This window comes from Dasypus novemcinctus, chromosome 3, assembly GCF_030445035.2.
Source record: "Dasypus novemcinctus isolate mDasNov1 chromosome 3, mDasNov1.1.hap2, whole genome shotgun sequence".
Taxonomy (NCBI): Eukaryota; Metazoa; Chordata; class Mammalia; order Cingulata; family Dasypodidae; genus Dasypus; species Dasypus novemcinctus.
Genome location: NC_080675.1, coordinates 42,979,139 through 43,006,636, shown reverse-complemented (window position 1 = coordinate 43,006,636; position 27,498 = coordinate 42,979,139). Strand labels below are relative to the sequence as shown.

At 36.5% G+C, this 27,498-nt stretch overlaps 1 protein-coding gene across 22 annotated transcripts in view; it reads left to right on the top strand.

Moving 5' to 3' along the window:
* GPHN (gephyrin) overlaps window positions 1-27,498 on the top strand; it is an 801,248-nt gene that overhangs the window by 764,527 nt on the left and 9,223 nt on the right. For all 22 annotated transcript variants that reach the window (XM_058293259.2, XM_058293251.2, XM_058293256.2 and 19 more), the window contains 3 exons: window positions 5,993-6,080; window positions 17,876-17,949; window positions 23,632-23,696. In XM_058293259.2, coding sequence (XP_058149242.1) covers window positions 5,993-6,080; window positions 17,876-17,949; window positions 23,632-23,696 — 227 coding nt within the window. The remainder of the gene's footprint in view (window positions 1-5,992; window positions 6,081-17,875; window positions 17,950-23,631; window positions 23,697-27,498) is intronic.

Here is a 27,498-nt window from a genome sequence, read left to right as displayed (position 1 = left end):
TCTCTTGCCTTGCCTTCCTCACAGAGTTGTGAAATTCACATATGGATGTGAAAGAATATTGTTCTTTTAAAACATGGGTATGATTGTCATTAATTATATCTCTTAAATATCAACTGATCTTATGTATAGAAAGTAAAATCTTAAATGTAAGGTAATATTGTTTTGCAGTTTTACTCTCCTATCCTTGAGAAAATTAATATACTCTGCTCTTAACATTTAACAAAACTGAGAAATCATGACTTGTTTTCTTTCTACTACATTATCTGTGTTTATAATCCTTGATACCTACTTCCCCTTCTCATTTTTCAGAGGAATCTCTTAGACTTAAAAAACAAACTCAGGTTCTGGTTCTTAAAAAAAATGGTGGGGGGTGCGGGTACCTGAAGTAAATACGGAAGAATATTGGCGTTTGTCAAATCTGAGGTGAATGTATAGGTATATGTTGCACTATTATTTTATGTTGGAAATATTTTATAATTTAAGGTATTACATGAACCATAAAAAGACACAACTTTATGACTTGTGAACAAACCCTAAACTTAGGTTTAATCAAAATTTTAATTCATTTCTATCCAAATATATGATTCAGAATCATGTTCGTTTCATTCCCTAGAACTCTACTAACATATTCACATGTACTCTTATGCCGGTCATCCCAGACAGACCCCCATCTACTGCCTTAGCCTCCTCTATTTTTTATGTTTTAGCACAAGGATTTTCCTTGTATAACATGTTATATATATATATATGCCTGAAATAAACTAGACAGTCTCTTCTGATTAGAAAATGTGGTCGAAACACTTAATGAGAAGCCAGAGGTTCTGTACCTGGTTCTGCTGCTTACTGCACTATCTAGCCTTTAATATGTTAATTTACTTCTCTGAATATCACTTTCCTTTTCTGTAAAACGGGCATAATAACACCTATTCAATCAACCTCACCAATTTATTATGAAGTAGAAATGAAGGTAATTAATTGAGTTATATAGCATGCAACATAAAGTAAGTTGTATATCCTCTGACTATTGTCATGCATTGGTACCTCTCCCTCTAATAAGACAATCTCTGACCAAATCCTAGACACCAGAAGTATAAAACAGAAAAAAAGATCAGAGAGAGGGGAAAGGGGACATGGAGAAGGGCAGGATCCAAATAATGGGCTGAACTGTGATATTGGACAAGATGCCCTCCAACAACCTTTCCAAATTTGAGATGCAAGGATTTTGTGAATCCATTAGCCACAGAGTAGAAAGCAGCATTGAGAGTGTTCTTTGAAACATAATAAGTTACAGTAAGGATTTGGGAAAAATCTCTTTTAATTTATTTCTGAAAATTGGAAAATGTATACTTTTGCAAAATTGGAAGAAAATCCTTTCCCAGGTAATAATGGAAACAATGAATAAGAAAAAAAAATCACTGAAAATTGTGTTTATTTGCAGTCATCACCCAGCCTGTCGCAGGATCTTTATCCACTTAAAAAGACTAATACCATGATGATATGCATGTCATTGCTGCTTTTTGCTTCCAATGGCTTTAGGATAATCCTGTATATTATTATATGTTATAAATTGCTTGTTGTAAGGTTGGTGAAACTAGTTAATATCGCCATGTACTAACAGGGAATTGTATTTTGATTATGATATTCATTATCGATTCACCTCAACCACATTCCACATGGTGTTGTGTTTGTGATGTTTTTCCTACTTAGTCCAGAGGTCAGCCATTTGGCTCAGCTTAATGATAATATGATTCAGCAAGACAAAAGGGCCAGAGCTCTGGGCATCCACTGATCAGGAACCCATCATATCCATCTATAACTTGTAGTTTTTCAATACAGCAGAATAATTTGCTGTCTTTTTCCCTAAAGCAAAATGAAAAGATTGATGAGAAATCTGTTCAAAATACTTACTTCTAAAATACTTTATACCCATTATGGAATATAATCCTTCTAAAATGTTTGCCCATCCAGTTTAGCCTCAAAATCCATGTCAAGGATTTTTTTTTTTTTTTTTAATGTTGCACACTTAGCTCCTGCCTTCGTGAATACCTGGGTACTTTTTTGGTTGCATAAATAATGAATTGGATGACTTTAAAGAACCCCCTGAGTTGGTAGTGTGAACCTTCTATGAGCCATTTTTCAATCTTGTTCTTTTGTCCCTCCTTGGAAGTCCCTCCCTCTCCTGCCTACCCCCCCACCCAACACACACACACACACTCGTGAAGAACCCAGTACTTGAGGAGCAGAATTCTACCAAGATCCAGCAAGAGATGAAAGTATTCAAACTGTAACCAGGCCTACCTTGCTATCAAACCATTTGAGCTTTTCACATATAGCTCTGTGTATATATTTGAGTCCTGATCCGTGATTTTCTTTTGTGTTAGCCATACATATTCTCCTGAAGAAAAAAAAACTGCCAAGCATACTAAAGTTGAACTTTGCTAGATTGTTAGGTATGTTTGTATGATAAATATGTTGTCAATACAGCAGTAATAAAATAATAATAACAACAACGATCAATCTTTCTTGAAAACTTAGTTTGTCCCAGGTACTGTTCCAAGTTTTAAATATCTTATGTCATTTAATCCATTAATTAACCATAATAACCTATGATCTCTACTTTACAAGTGGAAAACTTTACAAGGAAAAGTTAAGGAATTGGCCCAGGGTTATCATCTAGCTAGTAGTAGAGCCAGAATTTAAACTCAGGTAGTCTGACCCCAGAGCTCACATTCAATCTCTGTGTCTCCTACCCTCCCAACTAGCAAGGTAGCACCTATAGTAGATCTCGAGTTCCTCTCCATACCTCTGTGACCTGGAGTCTCTGACTTTCTTCCTCTCTCATCAAGTAGTACATTAAGGTAAAGTGACATGAATAAACTTCACTACCATGAAAGATCTGGAAGAATATATTTGGTTTTATGAATAGACAATTTGGTTTCAAGTTAACGAAAACCAGCTGAGGATAGCTTATGTAAAGAAGTGATTTTGGGGAAGAATACAGGGTTATCTCATGCAACCTAAGAGCAGATGGGCTTCAAGAAAGACTAAAAGCAGGACCTAGGACATCAGAAACCAGGATTGTACCCTTTTACATGTCCATGTTAGATGTGCTGGGGAAGAAAGGGAAAGGAAGAATCAGATAGCATAAAAAGAACACCCATACAGAGTAGTAAGTTCTCAGAAAACAAGGGTGATACTGTAACAGTTGAAGGAAGACACAAATACAGTGTACATTGCCCAGTAGGTTTGCATGGACTTAAAGTACTAATTAAACAGTCCCTTTCAGCTACTCCCTGCCATCTTGTTCCTCCATAAGCACTGACCCCTGGCATTTTGTTTATTCCTACTTGATTAATCTCATTAAGCCTTTGGAACCCTTCTAACATCCATAAGATAAGACCCTTGCTTTTGCTCTGATTCTTCTTCCCAGGCCTTTGATATGTGAATTTGCCCTTTCCGTTGACTGTCAGAAATCTGCCTCATTTCAATCCTGTCGCTTTGCCCTTTCAGAATATTTTCAAGGAGTCTCTGCCTTCCTTGTCCTTTCTTTTCCTACCCTTTCTTTTCCAAAATAGCACCCACTGGCTCTTCATATTTCTAGGGACTTCCCCCTCTATTTCCTATTAGATGAAGTCCAAATTCTTTTTTTTATAATAATAATAACTTTGTTTTTAAAGAAGTTTCAGATTACAAAAAAATTACATCAAAATTATAGGGGATTCCCATATAACCACCTCCCCACCCATACACACATTTTCTCCCATTATTAACATCTTATATTAGTGTGGTACATTTGTTACAATTTATGGACTAACATTGAAGCATTGCTACTAAACAAGGTCTGTAGTTTATATTGTGGTTTACATTTTGCACTGTTTAGTTTTATAGGCTTTGACAAACATAGAATGTCATGTATCCATCATTGCAGTCAATTCCAATATTCTAAAAGTGCCATGTGTTCAACCAGTTCATCCTTCCCCCTACCCTCTGAACCTCTGGTAACCACTATATATCAACATTACAAGTTCTTCTGTTACCACATAATAACAACTACAATATCAAATCTACTTTGACCCATGGTTACACTCCCCCTTTATATTCCTCAGTCTTGAGGAATTTGGGATAATGTCTGTGCCAACTACTTCAGATTGAGAGGGGACTTAGATATTATGGGGCAGATGGAAGGAAGTGTTTGCTTGCAGTTATAGATACTCCTTGTTTGGGGGGATGAGACAAGTCCAAAAAACTGGAGAGAAGGTGTTGACGACAACTCTGCTGGGATTCAGGGCTCAACTGGCATATGAACAGTTTGAAGATTAAGTCTCTGAGACATATATTTAACAGGTATAGTGATAATTATAGGCTCAAATAAAAAGGTAGAAGAATCATGAATAGGAAAATTTAAATGCTTCTAACTCTGTTATATTGGGGAAATAGATTACCATATATTCCCAAATAGGGCCTGCCAAGGGATTATTGATTTCATGAGGCCGTGTGCCTTGCCTATTGTGTCAGGACAACCCTCTAGAGCACTCAGGAGTAATTTGTTTGAGGCTTTGTTTACTGCCTCATAAGCATAACCTTTAGAATGACCTCCCAACTCACTTTGAAATCTCAGCCATAAAAACTCTTTTTTATTTAATGTTTTCCCCTTTTGGTCAAGTTCTTTTCCCAAATGCATTGCTGGTTGGTGCTTGGTAATAATCTCTTGGTGCCAGGGAGGCTTATCCATGGAAGTCATATCCCACAACCGGGGAAGGTAGTAAGTTTATTTACTGAATTTGGCTTAGAGAGAGACCACATTTAAGTAACAAGGAGGTTTTCAGGAGGTAACTCTTAGGCATTAAATAGAATTAGGCTAAGTTTCATTTTTATAGGAATAAGGTTCATAAATGCAAGCATTAAGATCAAGGGCTAGTTTATTGTCCTGTTTTCTTTTATTAGACACTGTTTATATATTCCAGAGATTTTTTCTATTTTATTTGAGAAAGTAGCAGGAATCCCCAGGATGGGAGTTTAATATTTTGTTGACTATTGTGTGGGCCTCTGTCTATCAAGAAAACATACCTATGGCAACACAAATACATTTATATCCCATAGAAGTATGCTTTAGGTGCATTTCCCCCCATTCATTCCCCCTACTATTGCCTGTCTTAGAAATGTGCCTTTGTTATAGATCCTGAAAGAACATTCTTAAAAGTGTATTCTTAACCACAAGCCTTGGCTACCCCAGAATTCACAGAGTTGTACAGTCATCCATTTTACCCTCCAGCTTTCCTTCTAGCATCATAGATTGTCCAACCTTCCCCTTTCAACCCCATTTACACTCACTTCAATGACATTTTAATTATACTCATATAGATGAGGTCCAAATTCTTGAGCTTGAGGACCCTTCAAAACCATGTTAAGACCTATTTCTAGTCTTTCAGAGTCAAGTCCTTCACTCTAGAAAGGTTATTTTCCATATGGCTCTAGAAACTCTACAGGTTTAATCACTGTTCCAGGCCTTTGCTAGTGCAGATCCCCTTGCTTGCAAGGCCCTTTCTCGTTCCTTTCCACCTGTCGAAATTCAGCCCATTTCTCTGGATCTAAGTTAGGTCCTCTCCCTTCTAAAGAGTCCTTTGTGATCTCCCCAATATTTTAGGTGACCAGCACTCCTGGTTTACACAAAATTTCCCTGGACATGTGAATTTCAGTCTTGTAATCAGGACATTGCTAGCCAAACCAGGATGATTGGATTGCCTACGACCACCTCACTACCACCCTGTGAAAACACCAGTAATCATTATTTTAGTACTTACAGGGTTCTTTCTCCACAATAAGAGTTATGCTCCTGTTGAATAGGGATCCTTTTGATTCCTACTTCATACAGAATATAGCACTATACTCATGTTAATGCTTACTTGGTGAATAAGGTGGCTTAGTTTTAAACTGGCACTATATCGAAAAGCTGTTCCTATGTGTTAATTTATTTGTCTTTATTTTTTTCCAGCCCAGATGACTTACTCAATGCCTTGAATGAGGGTATCAGTCGTGCTGATGTCATCATCACATCAGGGGGTGTATCGATGGGGGAAAAGGTATGAAAAAAATAGGGCCCATGAAAATTTAGTCCACTATAATGTCTTTGCATATGGTTGATTAGCCATGGTCTGGTAGATGTTTGGTGTCTATAACTAGGCCCCTACAAAGCTGAAAATCCATGGTGCTTTAGAAATTACTGGACACTCTGAAAGGGATGCAGCATAAGAAGTCAGGGGGCTTACCTCAGGGTAACATGGAGAATCCTTCAACTTTCAGAACAGTTTTGATGTTCTTCTGGAGACTCTGGCTGCTCCTTACACATTAGGACTTCTCTTATCCATGATATTTTTGCCAAGGGAAAGCTCCTTGCTTATCTTTAAATTTAAACATGACCTCCCAGAGCAGACCAACTGTCCTACCACATAATCCAAATCCTACCAAGAACCCTTAGCTCCCCTTACACACAGGGAAGAAACAGAAGGTTAGGCATTCCCTTTGCCCCTCTTGACCAAAAAAATTACTGAAAATAAAATAAACACACATATATAAGATCTTATAAAATTAAGTATATTTGCATATGATATATGCTTAGTCCTATAAAAATTTCATTTTGAATATCTCAGTATCCTTAAGTTTATATATCTTAATAAATTGTGTTGGTTCATGATAAGTATTGGGTCCATTGATTAATAAGTTATAAAAGCAAAATATACTTTTCTACTATAACTAACCTTATATTTTGGCTCAGTTATTTCATATCGCAAAATGTTTCACCAGTCTTTAATCCCTTTCCATGTTTACTTTCATCTCATATTAATGAGTAAACTGAAAAAATTTAACAATATTGTCAAAATAGCAGTTTTTACTAAAATTCATGTTTTCCAAGAGTTGATTTATTTTATGCCAGATCTTATAGGTATGGTTTTTCTTGGTCCCTGTCCTCTCTGGCTATAAAACTGCCCAAATGTATAACCTCTTTGGAGAGTGAATTCTATTTTGCTGTGAAAGTAAATATTAGAATTCAGTAGCCTGAACAAAGAATGCCTGCCTTCCATTCACAAACTTAAGTTTTAGAATGTTTTAAAGTAGCACTTCAGCTACCAAAAATTGTAGAAGAAAAGGAGGAAATCTCAGACCAGGTCAACTATCGGAAAGTATTCTAAGAGTAAAACTGTCAAAGTATGAGTAGGTGTTATCCATGTAACAGACAGATTGCTGGGTTATTCTTCCCTCAAAGCCTCTAAGAAGTCATTTGGCCCCAGGTAGAGCAGGTTGCTGCAGAATTCTCCTGGGATCACAAAGGCAACAGGCTGAGCTGTGTACTGTAGTGTAGTTGAACACAAAGAAAGAATTTCTAACATGTCTGCTTTTGTTACCATCAATCTAGCTGTAATGCTCTTAATATCACAAGAGCAAACATTGAATTTAGGGATATTAAATATTAAATTTGTAATTTCTAGGGAGTGTTTCATGTATAATTTATCTTGATTCCTAATGAGCTTAACTGTGGAACAATACCTATTTGGCAGACTTAAAGATGATCTTTTCCAGTAGTCTAGAGCAAGGGTTCTTAACAAGGGGTCAATGAGCTTGAATTGAAATTCAAAAAAACATTATTCTTCTGGGAACGTGTTAGTGTGGGTGTGATATATTTATTAAATAATACACAGTATAGTGTGGACTTAGTAGGGGTTCATGGTTTTCACTTGACTGGCAAAGGGATCCGTGGAACAAAAAAATTTAGGAACCCCTGGTCTAGAGAGACAACAAGCTTAAAGCATACACAGATTTGGCAGTAGTGGCTCAGCTTTGGTAAGAACAGAATACTTCTCAAACTTAACCTTCTTTATTAGTGCTAAAAATGGTATCAGTTATCTTAGAGATTTGCTCACAAATAAAGCCAATAGAAAAGAATATTGTTTGGGTTTTTTTTTTTCTCTAAGTGTGGTAAGGTACTTAGACTAACCCTTTAATCCACTAGGAAAGGGATTTTAGGAACTAAGCATCCTAATGTATCCCCTCGGAGCTAATGGTTGTCATGATTGTCCTTCATACCTCCTTGAGTGGGAATGAGACGAAAAATTGACCAGGAAGAAAGAAATAAAGCATAAATGCAGCAGACTCCTACAAACATGCACGTTCTTGTCCAGAAAGAATTTCAGTGTACCTCAGAGAAAAAAAGAAAGGCATAAAGGATAGAATCTCTACTTCAGCCCAAGGACTAAACCAGAAAGCCAGTCAGTGAAAAGACAGGGAGGTCAAGGAAAAATCCAGAAGCATTATATAAAAGGCATGAATCTTAAGTGCAGAAACTCAGGTAAGCAAGAAATTTTATTTATTTGATTCAACTCTGAGCACCTATGCTACTCTGAACACCTATGCTACTAGCCTGGGAAGAAATTTTATTTAAGCCATTACTGGGGCTGATTCCCTCCAAGATTATGCCAAGGAACTGGGGGTGGGGTAGGGGTGGGGAGACCTTAAGTTGTACCAAAAATTCAAGGAAACCAATCTGGTCAGCAGTCCCCACTTGATACTTCTGGAATATCCTTGTAGTACCTTTAGATCTCATATTGGCTAGTCACACTGGTATCATGGGGAGGCTGGGAGCCTCAGGGTCTATCAGCCAGTCTCCTTGGGCATATTTCACAGCCATCCTCTCTGAAGTCTGGCCACCTCCCCAACATTTTGCCTAATAAGCAGAGTGAAGGAAGAGACCCTGCTGCTTGTGGGAACCGCAGACCTCTCTATCCTCCTTCCCAGTCTAAGGAGAAACACCTCTTTCACAGTTGCTCCCCTCAAAATCTCTCCCCACCTCCACCTCACCCTGCTCCACATACTCTTTTCAGAGTTTTCATTTTTACAAAACACTGAAAGTTGAAGTTAAATAGTATCTGCTTTTTCCAAAACAAAAACAAAACAAAAAAAAAACACTAAAGAACCATATGTGTTACTTTAAGTTTTCTACAACCTAGAGAATTGTAAAATAGCTCAAAGACCATGAAAGGTAAAGATAACAAAAGAAGGATGCACTAGATTGGACTCCCAGTAATCTTTTTCCCCCATTTCAAAGTCTTTCAATTCTTCCTGACGGTGTTTCCCCAGGGACAGCTGGTCTCACTAGGTTTAATCTGATTATTTAGCTGCTAATTAACCATATAAGTGCCTATGAGTTTGTTTTGCAAATCTAGAGCACTCGAAGCAATAGAACATTAAAACTTATCAACAATATTCCAAACAAATAACCACAATAAAATTTCCCTTATCAATTCATTCAGTTGGATATAATTCTTTTTCTGCTAGATCTTGGGTTAGCAATCTGCTTTCATGAAGCCATCAACTTCCAGACTAAAAAGAGTACTAGAAATCCTGACTCAATCCACTAGAGTGATATTACAGCAGTCTAAACTACCTCACTTTAGAATCCTGCACCCAAGAGGCTATTTTTCAAAGTGCTAACAATTTAATGTACTGCCTATGGTCCTTTTCCATAGTGCTCTGAATCTTGTCTTTGTTGTACACATAAACACTTGACTGTAACGTATAGTAGAACCTTCAGACAAGCATCAGAGTAAAACAAAAACTTTCTGTAGATGACAGATATTTAATGGCTGTGCTTAATTTATTATTGTAACTGTAATAATATCAGAATAGAAGATAAGTAAAATTCTCTCTTAGGTTACAGTATATAAACATTTCATAAAAATTTTGACCAGTTGAGGGTAAAAATGTTTATGGATAGCAAGAGCATATTCAAATCTTAAGTTACTTCCCATAAAGTTTATAATTTATGAAATATTTATAATAATGACATTATACCTCTACGAATCTAACCCAAGGCAGACTGGGCATCTCTTCTGATATCACAACCCCTCCTATGAAACTCTTAAAATAGTAACACATCATACCTAGTTATTTCTCATATCTCTTTTTATAAGATAAAAGAATAAGTCTTTGTGATTTCAAAGATAGGATTTTTTTCTTTTCTTTTCTTGTGTTTTGTTTTGCTTTGTTTTTAGGTACTGGGGGGGGGATATTGAACCCAGGACCTCTTATGTGGGAAGCCAGCGTTCAGCCGCTGAGCTACATTGGCTCCCCTGAGTTGATTTTTCCATTTGCTTTTGCTTGTTGTTTGTTTGTTTAGGAGGCCCCAGGAACCAAACCTAGGACCTCCCATGTGGGAAGCAGGTGTCAACTGCTTGATCCACATCTGCTCCCTCAAAGATAGTTTTTTGATATAAAAGTTATACTGGGGGAAACATTTTTTTTCTAAATTTAGGGTCTGATCTTTAGAAGGCAAAGTCAAAAGAGTTATTAAAAAAAGAATTGAGCACTTGGAAATGGATAATGGGTACCTGAAAAATAGTACTTGTTTACTTAATATTTCAAAGCGACAATAAAACATTTGAAAGTTAACATAGAATATAATATTGCAAATACCCTTGACTCATTAATAAATGAGAAACCTTTGTTCTTTGCTTTTTAATTTCCTTAACTAATCCAAGACAAAATAAAGTCAACATAAAGCACAAAAAGGCAAATTACACAAAAAGTAAAGAAGAACCTTTCATATTATAGTGAAGATATTAATCAGTAACCCATGGAAATAAGCTCATCAAAACTGAGGGGACTTATTAAAATTTTAATATATTTCACAGCTTCATTTCAGACACAGGTTTATAAACCAACAAAAAACTCACTTTCAAAGCTTTATCCTTTATTATGCTATTTTACATTCTGGAACAAACAGACATTTTATTTAACTTTAGGATAAAAGAGTGGTCTTGTGACCTATAGAGGTCAAAGACCCTTTAAGTGGACCTGCAAGGGCAAAACTATTTTCATAATAATTTTAATATTAAGATGCTTTTTGCCTTTTTATTCTCCTCTCATGAGAGTGTCATGGAGTTTTCCAACAGTTATTTGTGTGATATCTCAAGAGATTAAATGCAGAAGCAGATCTGAGAATCCAGCAGATGTCTATTCAGCCAGACATTAAAGAGATTTTCAAAATTATAAAACAAGGCATGAAAAACAAGTTATTTATGTTATGTTAACATGAAAATTTCATCATTTCTATTTTCAAATGAGCCAATAAATTTTTTTTTAACTTCTTAGTTTTAATTTCTATTATAATAAATATTAACAGCTATAACTCACCCAAACAAAAACTGCTTGGTATCCTCAATAAATTTTCATTTAAGATCATGTAAAGGGCTCCTGAGACCAATAATTTTGAAAACTGAAATTTAAGGGAAAAAATTCTCTCCTTTTACCCAAAGGAGAATAGATTTTTATCAACCATTTACAGATATCACCAAATGGTTGGACCATAAAACTAAATGCCTAATTATTGCTACCACCAAAAGAGAATTACTTATCGGCTATGCACAGAAACAAAAACAGAACCAAAATCAATAGAGAGGGAGAAAAATAGATAAGCAGAAAATTTTATTGCTACTTGAGACTCACTCTAAGAACCAAAGAAAGATATGCCCATGATTAAGCCACTCATAAGATGGTCTTCTCTGGCAATGAAATTTATCTGGCTCCGTCAGGTAAATCAATTGGCATCTCAATGGAGCCTTCAGAACTGTTAAGTATAAAGGGTTTTTTTTTTAAGGCAGTTGTATTGAGATATAGTCACATACCTTACAATCCATCCAAAGTGCACAATCAGTGACCTTTAGTATAAGCAATTTTAGAACATTTCATTTACTCCAAAAAGAAAAATCCCCTACCCCTTGTCACCTCTCAGTTCCTCTATCCTTTCCCAATCATACATAACCACTAATAAATTTCCATCTCTATAAAATTTATATTTTATGTAAATGGAATTAAACAATATGTAGTACTTTGTGTCTGGTTTCTTTCACTTAACATAATGTGCTTTTTTTAAAAAAAAGTTTTATTTTTATTTATTTCTCCCCATTTCCAGCCCCCCTCCACCATTGTCTGCTTTCTGTGTCCATTCACAGTGTATTCTTCTGTGTCTGCTTGTACTCTCATTAGGTGGCTCTGGGAACCGATCCTGGGATCTTCCAGAGTGGGAGAGAGGCGATCATTCTCTTGTACCACCTCAGCTCCCTGATCTGCTGTGTCTCTTATTGTTTTTCCTCTTTGTCTCTTTTTGTTGCATCATCTTGCTGCACCAACTTTCCACATGGGCCAGCACTCCCTGCACAGGGCAGCACTCCTGCATGGGGCAGTACTCCACGCAGGCCAGCACTCCACATGGGCCAACTCACCACACAGGCCAACTTGCCTTCACCAGGAGGCCCTGGGCATCAAACTCTGGACCTCCTATATGGTAGACTGGAGCCCAATTGCTTGAGCCACATCCATTTCCCTAATGTGCTTTTAAATGATTGTAACTTTTTTAATCAGAGAAGTTATCAGTTTACAGAGAAGTCCTATAAAATATACAACATTCCCGTATATGACACTTTTCATTAATGTGGGACCTTTGTTACAGTTGATGAAGAATATTAAAATATTACTATTAACTATAGTCCATAGTTTACATTTTCCCATATACCCCTCTATTAGTTTTTTTAATGTTTTTATTGTCTTTTTTTTAAAAAGATACATAGGTTACACAAAATGTTACATTAAAAAATATGAGGTTCCCATATACACCACTTCCCACCCACCCCCACTCCTCCCACATCAACAACTTCTTTCATCATACCCCTCTATTAGTTTTTAAAATATTTTTATTGTCTTTTTTTTTTTAAAGACATAGATCACAAAAAATGTTACATTAAAAAATATAAGTGGTTCCCATATACCCCACTCCCCACCTACCCCCACTCCTCCCACATCAACAACCTCTTTCATCAGTGTGGCACATTCATTGCATTTGATGAATACATTTTGGAGCACTATAACACAGCATGGATTATAGTTTACATTGTAGTTTCCACTCTTCCCCAGTCCATTCAGTGGGTTATGGCAGGATATATAATGTCCTGCATCTGTCCCTGCAATATCATTCAACTGTAAGTCCCAAAAATGTCCCCATATCACACCTCTTCTCTCTCCCTGCCTCAGCAACTCCCATGGCCACTGTCTCCACATCAATGACACAGTTTTTTCCCATTGCTAGAATCAAAAAAATTCTATAGTAGAATACCAGTAAGTGCACTTCAATCCATATTTTATTCCTCCATCCTGAGGACCCTGGATGGTGATATCCACTCCACCTCTAAATTGAGGGGGCTTGGATCCCACATGGCTGATGGATGGCCACCTCGAAATTGAGGGGGCTTAGATCCCACATGGCTGATGGATGGGATTCTTCTGCATGCAGCTGCAGACTCTCTCGGTTCCATGGTGTGGTGGTTGACCATCCTCACCTCTGATAGCTGACCTGGGTAAGTACAATGAACCAGAGAGTAGGTGTTGCAACTCTGCTGAGGCTTAGGGCCCAGCTGGCACATGGACAGTCCAGAGATTCAAGTCTCCTGAGCATACACCAACCCTAGGTTCAGTAAAAGTGACAGAAGAGACATGTGTAGAGGGCACATCTGAGTCCAACTCCATTACACTCAGGAGCACAAATTCCAAAGTAGGGCCCACTGGCAAGGCACTGAACTCTGGAGCCATCTGCCTTGACCATAGGACCTGGGTGTCTCTCTAGCCCTCCCCTCTATTATTAATACCTTGTAATAGTGCTATACACTTGTTATATATTCATGAAAGAGCATTCTCCTTTTTTTCTTTTTGGTAACAAGGACATTTATTATTATTATTCATATGTGCAAAAAAGTAAGAAGATAAATACCCAAAAGGAATTATAGTACATCAAAACATTAAAATACTCCACAAGCATTAAAACTAATATTGAAGAAAACCAAATGTTAGGGGAAGGGGGGGAATTGCCCAAAAAGTTTGTACATGAAACTCCATTTTTGTCTCACCACTCCAAAGAATAAAAAGAATAAAAGGACATTATATACACACATTTGCATGCATAGACCAAAGACTGGCTGGATATATTACAGTGTGTTAAAGTAATCAAATTACGGAGACGGCAAATGTTTTTCTTTATGTATATGATATTCCCCTAAATGTTCTACAGAGAACATGTACTACTTTTGTAATCAGAAAGGGAGAAAAAAGGTCAGTTGTTTACTTAAAAAATGAGGTTCAGAGAGGCCAAGTGGTGAGTCAAGTCCAGACCCGGGAATAGTTTGATCTCCAGAAAAACAGAAAAAAGGGTCAGACTTAGGACCTGCAGAGATCAAGGGAAATGCAAGTTTCTCCTTTCAGACTCTAGGGAAGAGCTAGTATAAATAAAACAGACTATTACGTGTGGTAAAGAGCAAATATTTTTTTGCTGTACATTTCAAAACACAGCATTGGGGGAGAATTAATCAATATGGAATTATCAAAGAACTGCGCGTGCCTAGTGAACCAAGAACGCAAACTGAAGCACGGAGACAAGTTTGATAGTTTCACGGAAACAACTAACGGAAAACCCCAGACCAGGCCGCCAAACTGAGCAGGAAAGGGATTTAAACCCACATCTCGGGATGCCTGAATGTCTTCCTTTTAAAGAGCCTGCACTTCTCGCTGGTTTTAGGAAGTTGCCCTCCCACAGGCCGGTATACCTGGTACCCGGGGACACCAGCCAGGCCTCGCTCCCCACCCTGAATCATTCACTGCTGGGTCATCAGTCCCACGCACAGCTGTCCTCTCCCATCACTGAGGCAAAAAGGATCCAGCAGATAAAGTAAGTTCAGGCGACAACCTGAGGCACCTGCAGGATTGTCATGGCGCATCGCTTCTGGGCCTGGGAAAGGCGAATGCCAATGAGTTTGCCCACCTGGGCGGAAGTTCTCCCGGGGCCCCCTGACCTGTCAGTCCCCACTGCCTTAAGTCCTGCTCTTCCACCCATGACCAAGTCACCTCGGTTCTACACTTAGTCTGAAGATCCAGTAAGAAACCAGGGGCCTGGCCCTCTCGGGTCACAGCTCCTGAACACTCCACTGGGTCTCGAGAGGCTCAAGAACATTCTTATGTTTGTACTATTAACCACAACCCATCATCCACATCAGGGTTCACTGTGTTCTACAATCCCATATCATATGTTTCCTTCTAGTAACATACATGACCCAAAACTTATCCTAAAGTATAATAGTTTTAGGATAAAGTTATGAATCTCATAATTATTAAAATGAACACATCAGAGATTTTATTTAACTCATTAATTAATGAGGGACCAGGTAAGATATTACAACCAGTTCAAAGGAGGATTCAAAAGAACACACATACAGGAAATCTGGAATGCTGAAATAAATTTGCTAATAGATGCAAAACTGTTCTATAACCACATAGAAATCAATTGCATCTCATAAAACAAGATTCATTTGCATATCTGTGGAGAAAAGTCATGTGCATTACTATCAGTTTTCTACAAATTATATTGTTGTAGAAAAGCACAAACTCTATAAAAGGCACAAATACCCAAATACACTGGACAATCAGTAGTCTTTTTTGCCCATTTCCATGTCTTTCACAATTTTTCAGACACTGGTATTTGTCCTATCCTGAAGTGAAGGAAAGACTTTGCTCCTTCATCCATTTGTTGTTCTTCCTATCTTGTCTTAGATTTCAGAACATCAAAGATCCTTGCTGCTTCTCTAAGTAGACAAAAACTTTAGAACAATGATGATTCTCAGTCTTTATAGCTATGTCTAGTACAAGCATTCCTCTGTCACAAGGATATCCCATTAGCTAGGAAGTTGTCCTTCATGTTTATAAAGAATTAAAAAGGACATGTTTAACAAGAAAAGTAAAGTACTTTCATTCATTTAACAAATATATCATAAACATCTACTTTCCAAACTCTTTATTATAACCTTCAAGACCTGGCAAATTTTGGCCTCTGCCAATCTCCCCAATCTCAGCTTGTGCCCCTCTCCCTCTCATTCATTACCTTCCATTGCCTTTTCAGTTTTATACACACTTTTCACTCCTTCAGAAGCTTTTGTATATACTTCTCTCTCCTTGTAATTCTCTTCCTCCACACTTCATATGACTGAATCCTTCTCATCCTTCAGGGCTTAGCTAATATATCACCACCTCTTTTTAAATGGCTTTTCCTTATTCTCCCACCATTATTCTCTATTCCAGTACCTGTTTATCTCCTTCATAACATGTACCATAATTTGTAATGATTCTACTTGTTTGTTTATTTTAGACTGTCCCTCCAGTAGAATATAACAGGGCATCTTTGTGTCAGGGACCATGTCTGTCTTGTTTACCCTTGAATCCCCAGCACATACAGAATTCCTAATACATTGTAAGCACTCAAAAATATTGTTGAACTAACAAATGAATGAAAGGCATGTGCTGTTGACTTGGAATTCAATGTTAATTAAAAATAAAGAAAAAGACACGATTCCTGTTCTCATAAAGTTTATGGTCAATTAAAGGATACACATCAATTATTAGGCAATTTCAGTATAACCTACATGTGTGATGTTGGAAGCACATAATGCTATAAAAGAACATAAGAAAATTCTGGAGATACCTGCTTCTGCTATGAAGAAGGTAGAAAGAAAGTACACTCCAAGCGAAAACAAGAACATTTTCAAAGGCCTGGGAACAAGTTAGTTTTGCTGGAAAGCAGAAAGAGGGAGAGACTGAGAGAAAGAAGTGGGGCTGGTAGGGAAGAGGGTTGATTGATGAGAATAATGATTTGTAAAAGGGAACTAGAAAATATAAGGACCTTAGATACAATATTAAAAAGAGACTTTCCTGAAAACCAGAAAGTTTTTAAAGTATTATATAGTGACTTGATCAGATTTGTTTTCAGAAGATCTCTCTTACACTGTGCGGAGAATGAATTAGAGGAGGGCAGGACTACTGGCAGGGAGACCGATATCAGCAATCCAGGTAAGAGATGATGTTAGCTAACAATATGGAGACAGAAGAGAAGCCATTCAGAAAATAAAGTGCCTCGCAGCTTATGAAGTTTTCAAATTTTTGGTAGTTTACTAGGTTCACTCTTAGATTAGCGAATAAAGAATTTAGTAATAGACCTAGAGGCCATGTTACTTTGGAGAAATTTTGCCTGCATTTTTTTAATGTCTGCAAAACCAACTTCGAGGCAGTGTTACCTTTATTTCCAAAGATCAGCGTTTGTCGAATCACTCTGAGTTGGTCATAACCATAGATTTGTCTTGTTATTGCTGGCAGAATATAAAATTGTAGCAATTAAACTCCCTTGACTGTTTTAGGGCTCTCACCCTGAATAAAAACATTTTTCATTTTAGTTGACTGTTTTAGATTTGGTAGCTTGTGGGCAAATGTCCCAGTCTCTATTCAAGGAATGTATATAATCTTACATCCATTAAGCAGAACAGTATACATGTAGCTTCTTTGCCCAAACTCACCTTCTTAACACATTTGTTAACCTCCCTTCCCAGACCTAAAATTTCATCTCAAAACAGAAACAAAGCCCATCAGGTAATACTTATATATGTTAAAGTAGTTATTTGATTTATTATCTAACTCCCCCTACTAGAATGTACTATCTGTGAGATAAGAGACACCATCTCTTTTGTTCAAGATTATATTCCCAAGCACCCAGAATGGTATTCAGCATATAGCAGGTGCTCAGTAAATATTGGAATGAATGAATGAATGCCTAAATGAAGGAAGGAATTTTAGTCTTAAGCAAACCAACTTCATTGAAATAAGAAAGGTGTTTCTTTTCATTTCAATCTTACACATTCATTTTATTTTCATTTAAAAATGAAATTCTAATATTTATTTCATTTCATTTTAAAAATGATATTAAAATGTTTGAAAGTAAAGTGATTGTTTTTCATATTTACAGGATTATCTCAAGCAGGTGCTGGACATTGATCTTCATGCTCAGATCCATTTTGGCAGGGTTTTTATGAAACCAGGGTATGAAAATAATCTTATCTCATATTTGGGGGTGGTTTAGTTTGCTTTTACCAACAAAGTTTTAAATGCTTTCTTTTTGTATTTTCTATTATGTATTATATATTCTAATAAAAAGAGAAATTGTAGTATTAGAATTCTTTTTAAAAATACAGCTCCTACCTGAAATGATGGAATTCATCTTCCTCATGAATCACAGGGTCTGGTATAAACAAAGCTATTTCCAAACCCTTCCTCCCTCTTAATTCCCATGTCTAGTTCCATGTCTAGTAATTCATTTTTATTTATTTATTTTTTAAGATAGTGGGCTTATGGTGATTTATTTATTTTAATTTTTAAATGTTTTTAACATTTATTTCTCTCCCCTTCCTCGCCCCCCCCCCCCCCCCCCCCGTCTGCTCTCTGTGTCCATTCACTGTGTGTTCTTCTGAGTCCACTTGCATTCTTGTCAGTGGCACCAGGAATCTGTGTCTCTTTTTGTTGCATCATTTTGCTTTGTCAACTCTCTGTGTGTGTGGCACCACTCCTGGGCAGGCTGTACTTTTTTTGCGCAGGGCGGCTCTCCTTCAGGGGTGCACTCTTCTGCACATTGGGCTCCCCTACACAGGGAGCTCACACACACAGGTCAGGAGGCCCTGAGTTTGAACCCTGGACCTCCCATATGGTAGGCGGGCACTCTTATCAGTTGAGCCAAATCTGCTTCCCCTCTCTCTCTTTTAAATTAACATTTTTGTATGAAAATTCTCAAACACACACAAAAGTAGGAAGTATAATGACTCCCCATGTACCTATCATCCAGCTTCAATAAATACCAACATTTTTCCATACGTGTTTTATCAACCCTCCTGCCCCCAGGCTGGATTGTTTTTAAATCAAATTCTGGACATCCTGTCATTTTGATATACATCTGAAATAATAATAATAATAATGGCATTCTCTTAAATAATCACAATGATATCTCATTTAACAAGATGAATCATATCTTAATATCATCTAATATCCTTACCAAATTCAAATTTCCCCAAATGTCAAGAAAAAGAATGTCATTTATAATTCAAGTAAGATCCACTCATTCATTATATTTGGTTAAGTCTCTATAATATAAGAACATTTACTCCCCCTCCCTTTTTTTTTTTAAGTCATTGACTTAGGGGTCACTTGTCCTGAAGAATGGATTTGGCTGATTGCTTCCTAATGGTAGTATTTAACTTGTTCCTCTATCTCCAGTATGTCCTATAAACTGGAAGTAAGATCTATAGGCTTGATTCAATTCAGATTCAATTTTGTTTTCCTTTGTAAGAATACTTCATAAGTCATGTTTCACACTGCTTCTTACTACCTCCCAAGAGGAAAGAAAATAACCACATAACCAAGATCTTGCATATCTCCTAAAAACTAATAACCCCCTAAGGAAGGGCTGACAGAAGTTCTACAATCAGTTGTAAATCCTGAAAGAATGCCAAACATTGGAGTTGGTGAAATGTGTGTAGCCATGTCTTTAAGCAACAGTCTGCCTGTGCAGACCCCTGCTATTTTATGAAGCTTTGCCCTGTTCAAAGGCCTCGGTTTACGGTGAGCATTCCGGCATACCTCCATGCTCTCAGGGACAATAGTAATGATGCTTTAGTTCAAAATTTTACACTGTTGGGTGCTACCAGGAGAGAAGAGTGGAAGCTTCACGGTTGTTATAAGAACTACCGGAACCGTTAACAAATTCCAGAAGCTTTGTACATGTGAAGAGAGTCCTCCTAATATCCCTGGTTTATTGAATAACTGCTGTCAGTTTAAGGACAGAGATCAGGATTTACCTCCATGATTTGGCCATTTAAGTATAAAGTTTACGTTATCCCTAAAGTATTCTCCACATTTGATAGAATTCTTGGCATTATGTTTCTGTAGTTGCCTGTTCATTTTGCCCCAATATGGCTGCTACTGCTAAGGTCCTTTTATTATTGAATCTGTTGGATTTTGATCACTCATATTAAGAATAATATTCTTTTTCTTAAGCAAATATTATTATACTATAGGTGCAGAAGCTTTCTGTTTTCTCCTTATGGACAATGCTAATTGGATTATAATACAGAGGACATTCCAAAAGCATGTCAGTGAGCTGCTCACTAACCTTGAAAATTAAATTCATTGTTCCCTTTGCAACGGGAAGGAAACGACATTTTTTTTGCCCTCATCACTAGAGAAGAATAATGTCAGTAATATCTATGATTTAAAGTAATCCCAGCATTTATGATATATAATTTCAATACTCTTTATCAGTCTTATTTACGACTTGCTTCAACTTCAGGAGTTCATCAGCTCCTAATGTTTATTCTCCTCCCTTAAAGTCATAACACTCTGTGACTTCAGTCACTGCATAAATGCTGTTACATTCTGCTCTGAAGAAGAGAATGAACAATAGGTGTTGAGTTCCAAGGAAAAGACATTCCAGAGATTAAATAAAAGCTTCATAGTCTAGCAATAGAACATTCATGACGGCAGTGCATAATAATAAAATGTTTTGTCGTATTGAAATCTTGTTTAAATGAATACCTTTAAAGAAATCACATTACCTGCCTGGAAGATGCAAAGGATGCCCAGCCTTATGATTTAAATTGGCTCTACAATACTCCTCTTATCTCTGTGTTAGTTTGCTATAATAAAATGTTTTAGAAGTTTAAAAGCATTTCGTTTAATTGGCCAGAATTTTATACTTTTCCAAATGTAAGAACTTAAAGGTAATTGGTACTTAATGGTAGAACAAAAAGAAATATAAAAAGCTCAAGTATAATTTAGCTTTCCTCTTCCCACATATAGTGTATTCAAAATGCAATTAACTTCTTTCATTTTAGATACAGATATACTAGAAAAAGCATTTAGAGTAATATCAACCAGATCTACCAATCACTATTTTTTTCTGGGTCATTTTTAATGAACATAGCTATTATCAAAAATGTGTCTTTGAAATTATTTTCATCATACAATAACAATCATTGCTAGATAACCTATCAGTAAACCTACATGATAATCTCATTTTTCTAAAACACAGCAAAGAATCAGGATGTAAGCAAAAAGGTCTCAAATGAGCCAAAATAATGTTAAAAAGTTCATATATTAATATTTACATCACACACTCTGAAAGCCTTAACCAAATATAAAACACAAAGTTAGAAAAACCTTGGTTCAAATCTTTGTTTCCCCCTCTTAGAAGGCTGCGTGATTTTGACCAAATAGCTTCATATCAGTTTCTTGATCTATAAAAATAGGATAATAATTGTCTCCTAGTGGGTTTGTTGTGAGAATTAAGTGAAATAATGGATGTAATGCATAATTGTTACTTTTAAAATAATAGTTTCTATTATTACTTTTATTATAATTTTCATTAAAATAGTACTATTTCTACTCCTATCTGGTTCCCAAATCTAAAGCCAGCTTTACAGGGAGAGGGGGGAATTATGGCAGTCTAGCATTAAAGGGAATGGCAGAAAAAAAAGTTTTTTTAAGGAAAAAAAGCAGAAACAAGAACTGTAGAAACAGCAGCGTAAGGTTATATGGTTTTTGGTAAAAACAACCCATAATACCCTAGTGACCTCACATTACTGTACTATAGCTGAGTAGAATTTAAGTTCATAATGATGGCTGTGAATCATCAAAAAATGTTAGTCACCACCATATTATTGCAAAAAGTAATGACTAAATAAGCCATCTTTTAAAAATCAACCTGTAAAAGTAATAAAAATAAAAACAATTTGGGCACTTAAAAAGATAATTTTTCAGCTAAATGGGAATTTCAGAATTCCCTAAAGATTCTGCATGGCTCAAGCTTCATTAAAATAATGAAGTTTTTACTGGATGTTCTGTATGAAGGGTAGTCAATAGGAAAAAAAATGATCTGTTCTCAAATGCCTGCCCCCTCTATGCCGCTCATCCTTTCCCATACTCCCAATAAAGGTCCTTGTGAGAATTTTGAGGAAGTATAATTTGAGAATATTTTTTTAATTACTATTGCTTTAATTTTGTTCTAGTCACAACATGTCATTTTTTGACATTTCAAAAAAAACCCTTCTAGGAGGGAAGGAGAATTTTATGTTTATTGCAGAGAATAGTTTTTTAAATAATGTATTTATTTTTAATTTGGTAAAATAACATAAAAATCATTTTAACCATTTTAAGTAGACAATTCTTTGGCATTAAGTACATTGACAGTAGTGTGTAACTTTTACCACTATCTATTTCCAGCCTATTTTCATCATTCCAAGCCAAAATTCATTTCTCATTTAGCAATAACGCCCCAATCTTCCTCTCCCCATTCCTGGTAACCACTATTCTGCTTTCTATCTCTATGAATTTGTTTATTCTAGGTATTTCATATAAGAGAAGCCTTACAATGTTTGTCCTTTTGTGCCTGGCTTATTTTACTCAGCATGATGTCTTCAAAGTTCACCCATGTTGTAGCACTTTACTTCTTTTTACAGCTAAATAATATTCCATTGTATGGATATTCCACATTTTCTTTATCCATTCAGCTGTCCATGGACACTTGGGTTGATCCCACCTTTTGGCTATTGTGAACAGCGCTGTAATGAACCTCTGTTTACAAATATCTCTCCAAGTCCCTGCTTTCTGTTCTTTTGGGTATATACCTACAGGTGCAATTGTTGGTTCATATGGTAATTCTATATCTAACTTTCTGAGGAACTACAAAACTGTTTTCCTCAGTGGCTACACCATTTTACATTACCATCAACATGTATGAAGCTTCCTATTTCTCCACATCTTGCCAACACCTGTTATTTTCAGGGTTTATTTTAAATGATGGCCAATCCTAGTGGGTGTGAAGTGATATCTCATTGTAGTTTTAATTTGCATTTCTCTAATGGCTAATGAGGTTTAACATCTTTTAATGTGCTTATTGGGCATTTGTGTATCTTCTTTGGAGAAATATCTATTCAAATCCTTTGCTGATTTTTAAATTGAGTTTTGTTTGTTTTTTTGTTATTAAGTTGTAGGAATTCTTTTTATATACTGCATATTAAAGCCTTACCAGATATATGGTTTCCAAATGTTTTCTCCCATTCTGTAGGTTATCTTCTCACTTTCTTTATAATGTACTGAGGCACAGAAGGTTTTTAATTTTGATAAAGTCCATTTTATGAGTTTTTCTTTCGTTCCTTGTACTTTTGGTATAAAATCTAAAGTTTCATTGCCTACTACAAGGACCTGAAGATATTTCTATATATTTTCCTGTAAGAGTTTTATGGTATTAGCTCTTGAGAATAATTTATAAATGTTGAAAAATACCCATCTTGAACAATAGGCAGTTATCTGATAGATATGTATTATCAAGCAGCCTTCTGATAATAAGGACGATTGTTAAGAATCTCCAGCAAAAATAGTGTAGACATTGTTAACTAGAGGAGTGGGGAAATGCTACAGTTTGGAGTATATTTCTAGTGCACTGGCAGGAAGAATAAAAAGCTACAGAAACTAGGAAGTTTGGTTATTTGAAAACAAGTTAAATGCTCTTGAAACAATTCAGGGTAACAAGGTTTAAAGGAGATTCAACAGAAAAGTGTATTATATGATTTTATATGATAAATAATCTTTATGGATAATCACCTAATAAGAAAACTGGAATAGTTAATTTACTTGTCATATTACTTAGCACTTACACTAACCTCTTTTTTTCTTTAGCCTGCCAACGACGTTTGCAACTTTGGATATTGATGGTGTGAGAAAAATAATCTTTGCACTACCAGGTAAGAATAATTGAAATAATTTATTTTGTTTTTCTGTAAAAATGATCAAATCATTTTGGACTTTCCAAATGACCAGTCCCCTATCAGCGAACTTGATTTGGAACCTGAAAGACGTTAAGTCTCAATGTTTCCCCCTGTTAACTGAATGAACTTGGACAAATCACTTAGCCTTTCTGAACTTATTTTTTTATGTATTAAATGGAAATCATTAATATTCCCATCATAAGGTTGGTGTGAAATTTAAATTAGATGGTATCTTTCAAAGTTCTTTCCAAACCCTAAGATGATATTCAATGTTAGCTATCACGAGGACTTTCAGGAGCATCTGCCTTTTAATTACAGGAAATTGGTCTAAGTTAACAGCCAATCACCTCTCACAATGAGAAATATTATGCTCAAGATTTCAAAGGGCCTTGAGTCATCGCCAAGTATTAAAGCAAAAAATACAAAGCTGCCCTTCATCCTTGCCAGATTTGGGCTGGAGTATGCAGGGTGGGAGATAATACTAATACTGATGCTGTCAGCCAAATCCCATTCAGCATCAGTCTAACATCACCATCACCCCATCTTTTTTCTTTTTTTAAAGATTTATTTATTTATTTCTCTCCCTCCCCGCCCCATCCCCAGTTGTCTGTTCTCTGTGTCTATGTGCTGTGTCTTCTTTGTCCGCTTCTGTTGTTGTCAGTGGCATGGGAATCTGTGTTTCTTTTTGTTGCATCATCTTGCTGTGTCAGTTTTCTGTGTGTGCGGCACCGTTCCTGGGCAGGCTGCACTTTCTTTCACACTGGGCGGCTCTCCTTACAGGGTGCACTCCTTACGCATGGGGCTCCCCTACACGGGAGACACCCCTGCATGGCACTGCACTCCTTGCACGCATCAGCACTGTGCATGGGCCAGCTCCACATGGGTCAAGGAGGCCCAGGGTTTGAACCGTGGACCTCCCATGTGGTAGACGGACACCCTAACCACTGGACCAAGTCTGCTGCCCCATCATCCCATCTTATTCCCACTACCTTCACAACTCACCCCCTTCCCATGTGAGGAGCAACTCATATGTTCAGATTGTAGAAGAAAACAAAGAGGTTCAGTTTATAAGAATTTTCAATTTCACAATTTTATTTCTTCTTTCCTGAGCGCCATACATTACTGGGAAGCAGATGTGGCTCAACTGATAGAGTGTCCACTTACCATATAGGAGGTCCAGGGTTCAAACCCAGGGCCTCCTGACCCATGTGGTGAGCTGGCCCATGCGCAGTGCTGCCAAGCGCCAAGAGTGCCATGCCATGCCGGGGTGTCCCCCATGTAGGGGAGCCCCATGTGCAAGGAGCGCGCCCCTCAAGGAGAGCTACCCCACATGAAAAGCACAGCCCACCCAGGAGTGGCGCTGGGTGCTGCAAGATGATGCAACAAAAACAGACACAGATTCCCGTGCTGCCTGATGAGAATGCAAGCAGATACAGAAGAACACACAGCACATGGACATAAGAGAGCAGACAATGGGGGGGGGGGGGGGAGGGTGAGAAAAATAAATAAAAATAAATCTTTAAAAAAAAAAAGAAAGCAATTACTAATCTTGATAAATGTTTCATGGATTTACTTGGCTCTTGATAAATGTTTCATGGATTTACTTGGCTATTTTTGTTTGTTTGTTTTTTAAATTACCCTGTGATCTGTAGCAATTTCCCATTCCCTGTTATTTGGCACAGATTCCTTCAGAAAATATCCTACTTACATCTCTTAGATTCACAAGTCAAGTGATTTTGTGATATTTATTTGCTTTTATATTAATAACAAATCTCAAAATAGAGATATAAAGAAAGAAAGGCGGAAGATTAGAACTTTAAAGCATTTTTAAAAGCCCTATCTATAAGCATAAAAGAAACTGGATTTCTATCATCGAGAAAATAATAAGAGATAGGACATGTACGGTAAAGTAGTCTTCAAAATATATCTGTTGTATGGAGCTCCCTGTGGCCTTTAATATTTTTTTGGTTATTCTGAGAACTATTACATAAAAAAATTTGCTCCTCTTCCTAGCTTTGTTTTGCCTAGAAGAGACTGTTTATTTTGTCTGCAAAAGATATAACTCAATCCTACAGGCCATCAGTTAATATTATAACAAAGAATTTTATACTGGAAACCTATTTGCCACTACTAATGAAGTGTTGCTGATCTGCCAAAGAAATTACAATTAAATAACCTATTTTCAAATTGTTACTCTAATTTAAAATTTTCTCTGCTCAGCCCAAATAACCAAAAGAGGGCAGCAATAACTCATTGTTCAGATTGTAGAAAAAGCAACATGGTTCAATTTACAAGGATTTTCAAATTCAAACTTTTATTTCTGCTTCCTTGGCAGCCATTTCTAATCTTCATAATTTTTACAGCAATTTGTGTATATATTTGCTATTTTTTTTTAACTTTTTAAAAATAGAGGGAACCAGTGTAACTCAGTGGTTGAGTGTCTGCTTCTCATATGTGAGGTCCCAGATTCAATCCCGGGTACAAACAAGTAAACAAACAAACGATAGCCAATACATGCTCAGCACAAAAAGATTATGAAATACAGATAAGCTTTAAAAAAAGATATCCTGCATCCCCTCCTACTTAAAAATAACCACTATTTGCAACTTTTTGGTATCTATCATTCTCTCCTTTTTCTTAAACAGAGTAATTCTTTTTTAATTTTTCTTTTTCTTTTCTTTTTTTTTGAGGTACCAGGGCTGGGGATTGAAGCAGGACCTCATATGTGGGAAGCCAGCACTCAAGCACTGAGCAACATCAGCTTCCCTGGGTTGTTTTTTGTTTGTTTGTTTGCTTGTTGTTTGATTTTAGGAGGCACTGGAAACCAAACCCAGAACCTCCCGTGTGGGAAACAGGTGCTCAACTGCCTGAGCCACATCTGCTCCCAAATTCATTTTTTATAGAATAATTTTATAAAGCTGTAGTATTACAGGAATTCTGTAATCACTGTTGAACAATGGATCAGTAACCTTTTTTTTTTTTTAGCTGTTCCAGAAAATTTTCCATTTGCTTATATTTCGAGGGAAAAGGGAGAATAATTGATTCCCACTAAGAGTCTACTGTTCTGTTGGACAATTCATTTTTTCATTGAAACAATTAGTTATCACTAATAACTTTTTGCAACTAAAAAGAAAAAGAAACTTGTCTATTTTTGTGGGTAGGAAAGGATTAAAGGTCTGGTTTCACTAACAATAGGCCAAACTGACCATTGCCTTTTACTTTGATGGTACTATTAGCATTACTAGCCAGGTCAAGAGAACCCAAATACCTGATAGCCCATTACCCAATTCCAGTATATACATACATACTTCCTTACAACTGTATAAAATTATTAATAAAATTAAAGTTTTAGATCTAGAAGGGATCTTGAGAATCATGTAGTCCAAACCTTTTATTTCGGGGATGAGTTAAAATTAGACTCAGAAAGGTTTGAAACTTACAACGATGTCATGCCCCTTGGTTAGTTAATGATGTCACTGAAGTAACCAAATCTGTTATTCCCAGCCCAGTCTTTTTTTCACAGCCCATTCTTCCTGTCTTTGAAATACATGACACACCCAGATTTCTTCTTGGAGACATACATGCAGATTCCTCAGATTCCTTTTATAACTTTAGAAGAACTTGGTGTTAATCTTCAAGTCCTTCACCTCTTAAATCATTTGGTTTTATTTTGAAATTTTAAAGAAATTCCTTGGTACAAGGGATTATGGATAAATTTCTTTGTGCTTATCTGTATTTTGTAATTTTTGGTACTGAGCAAGTATTATTATGATAATTT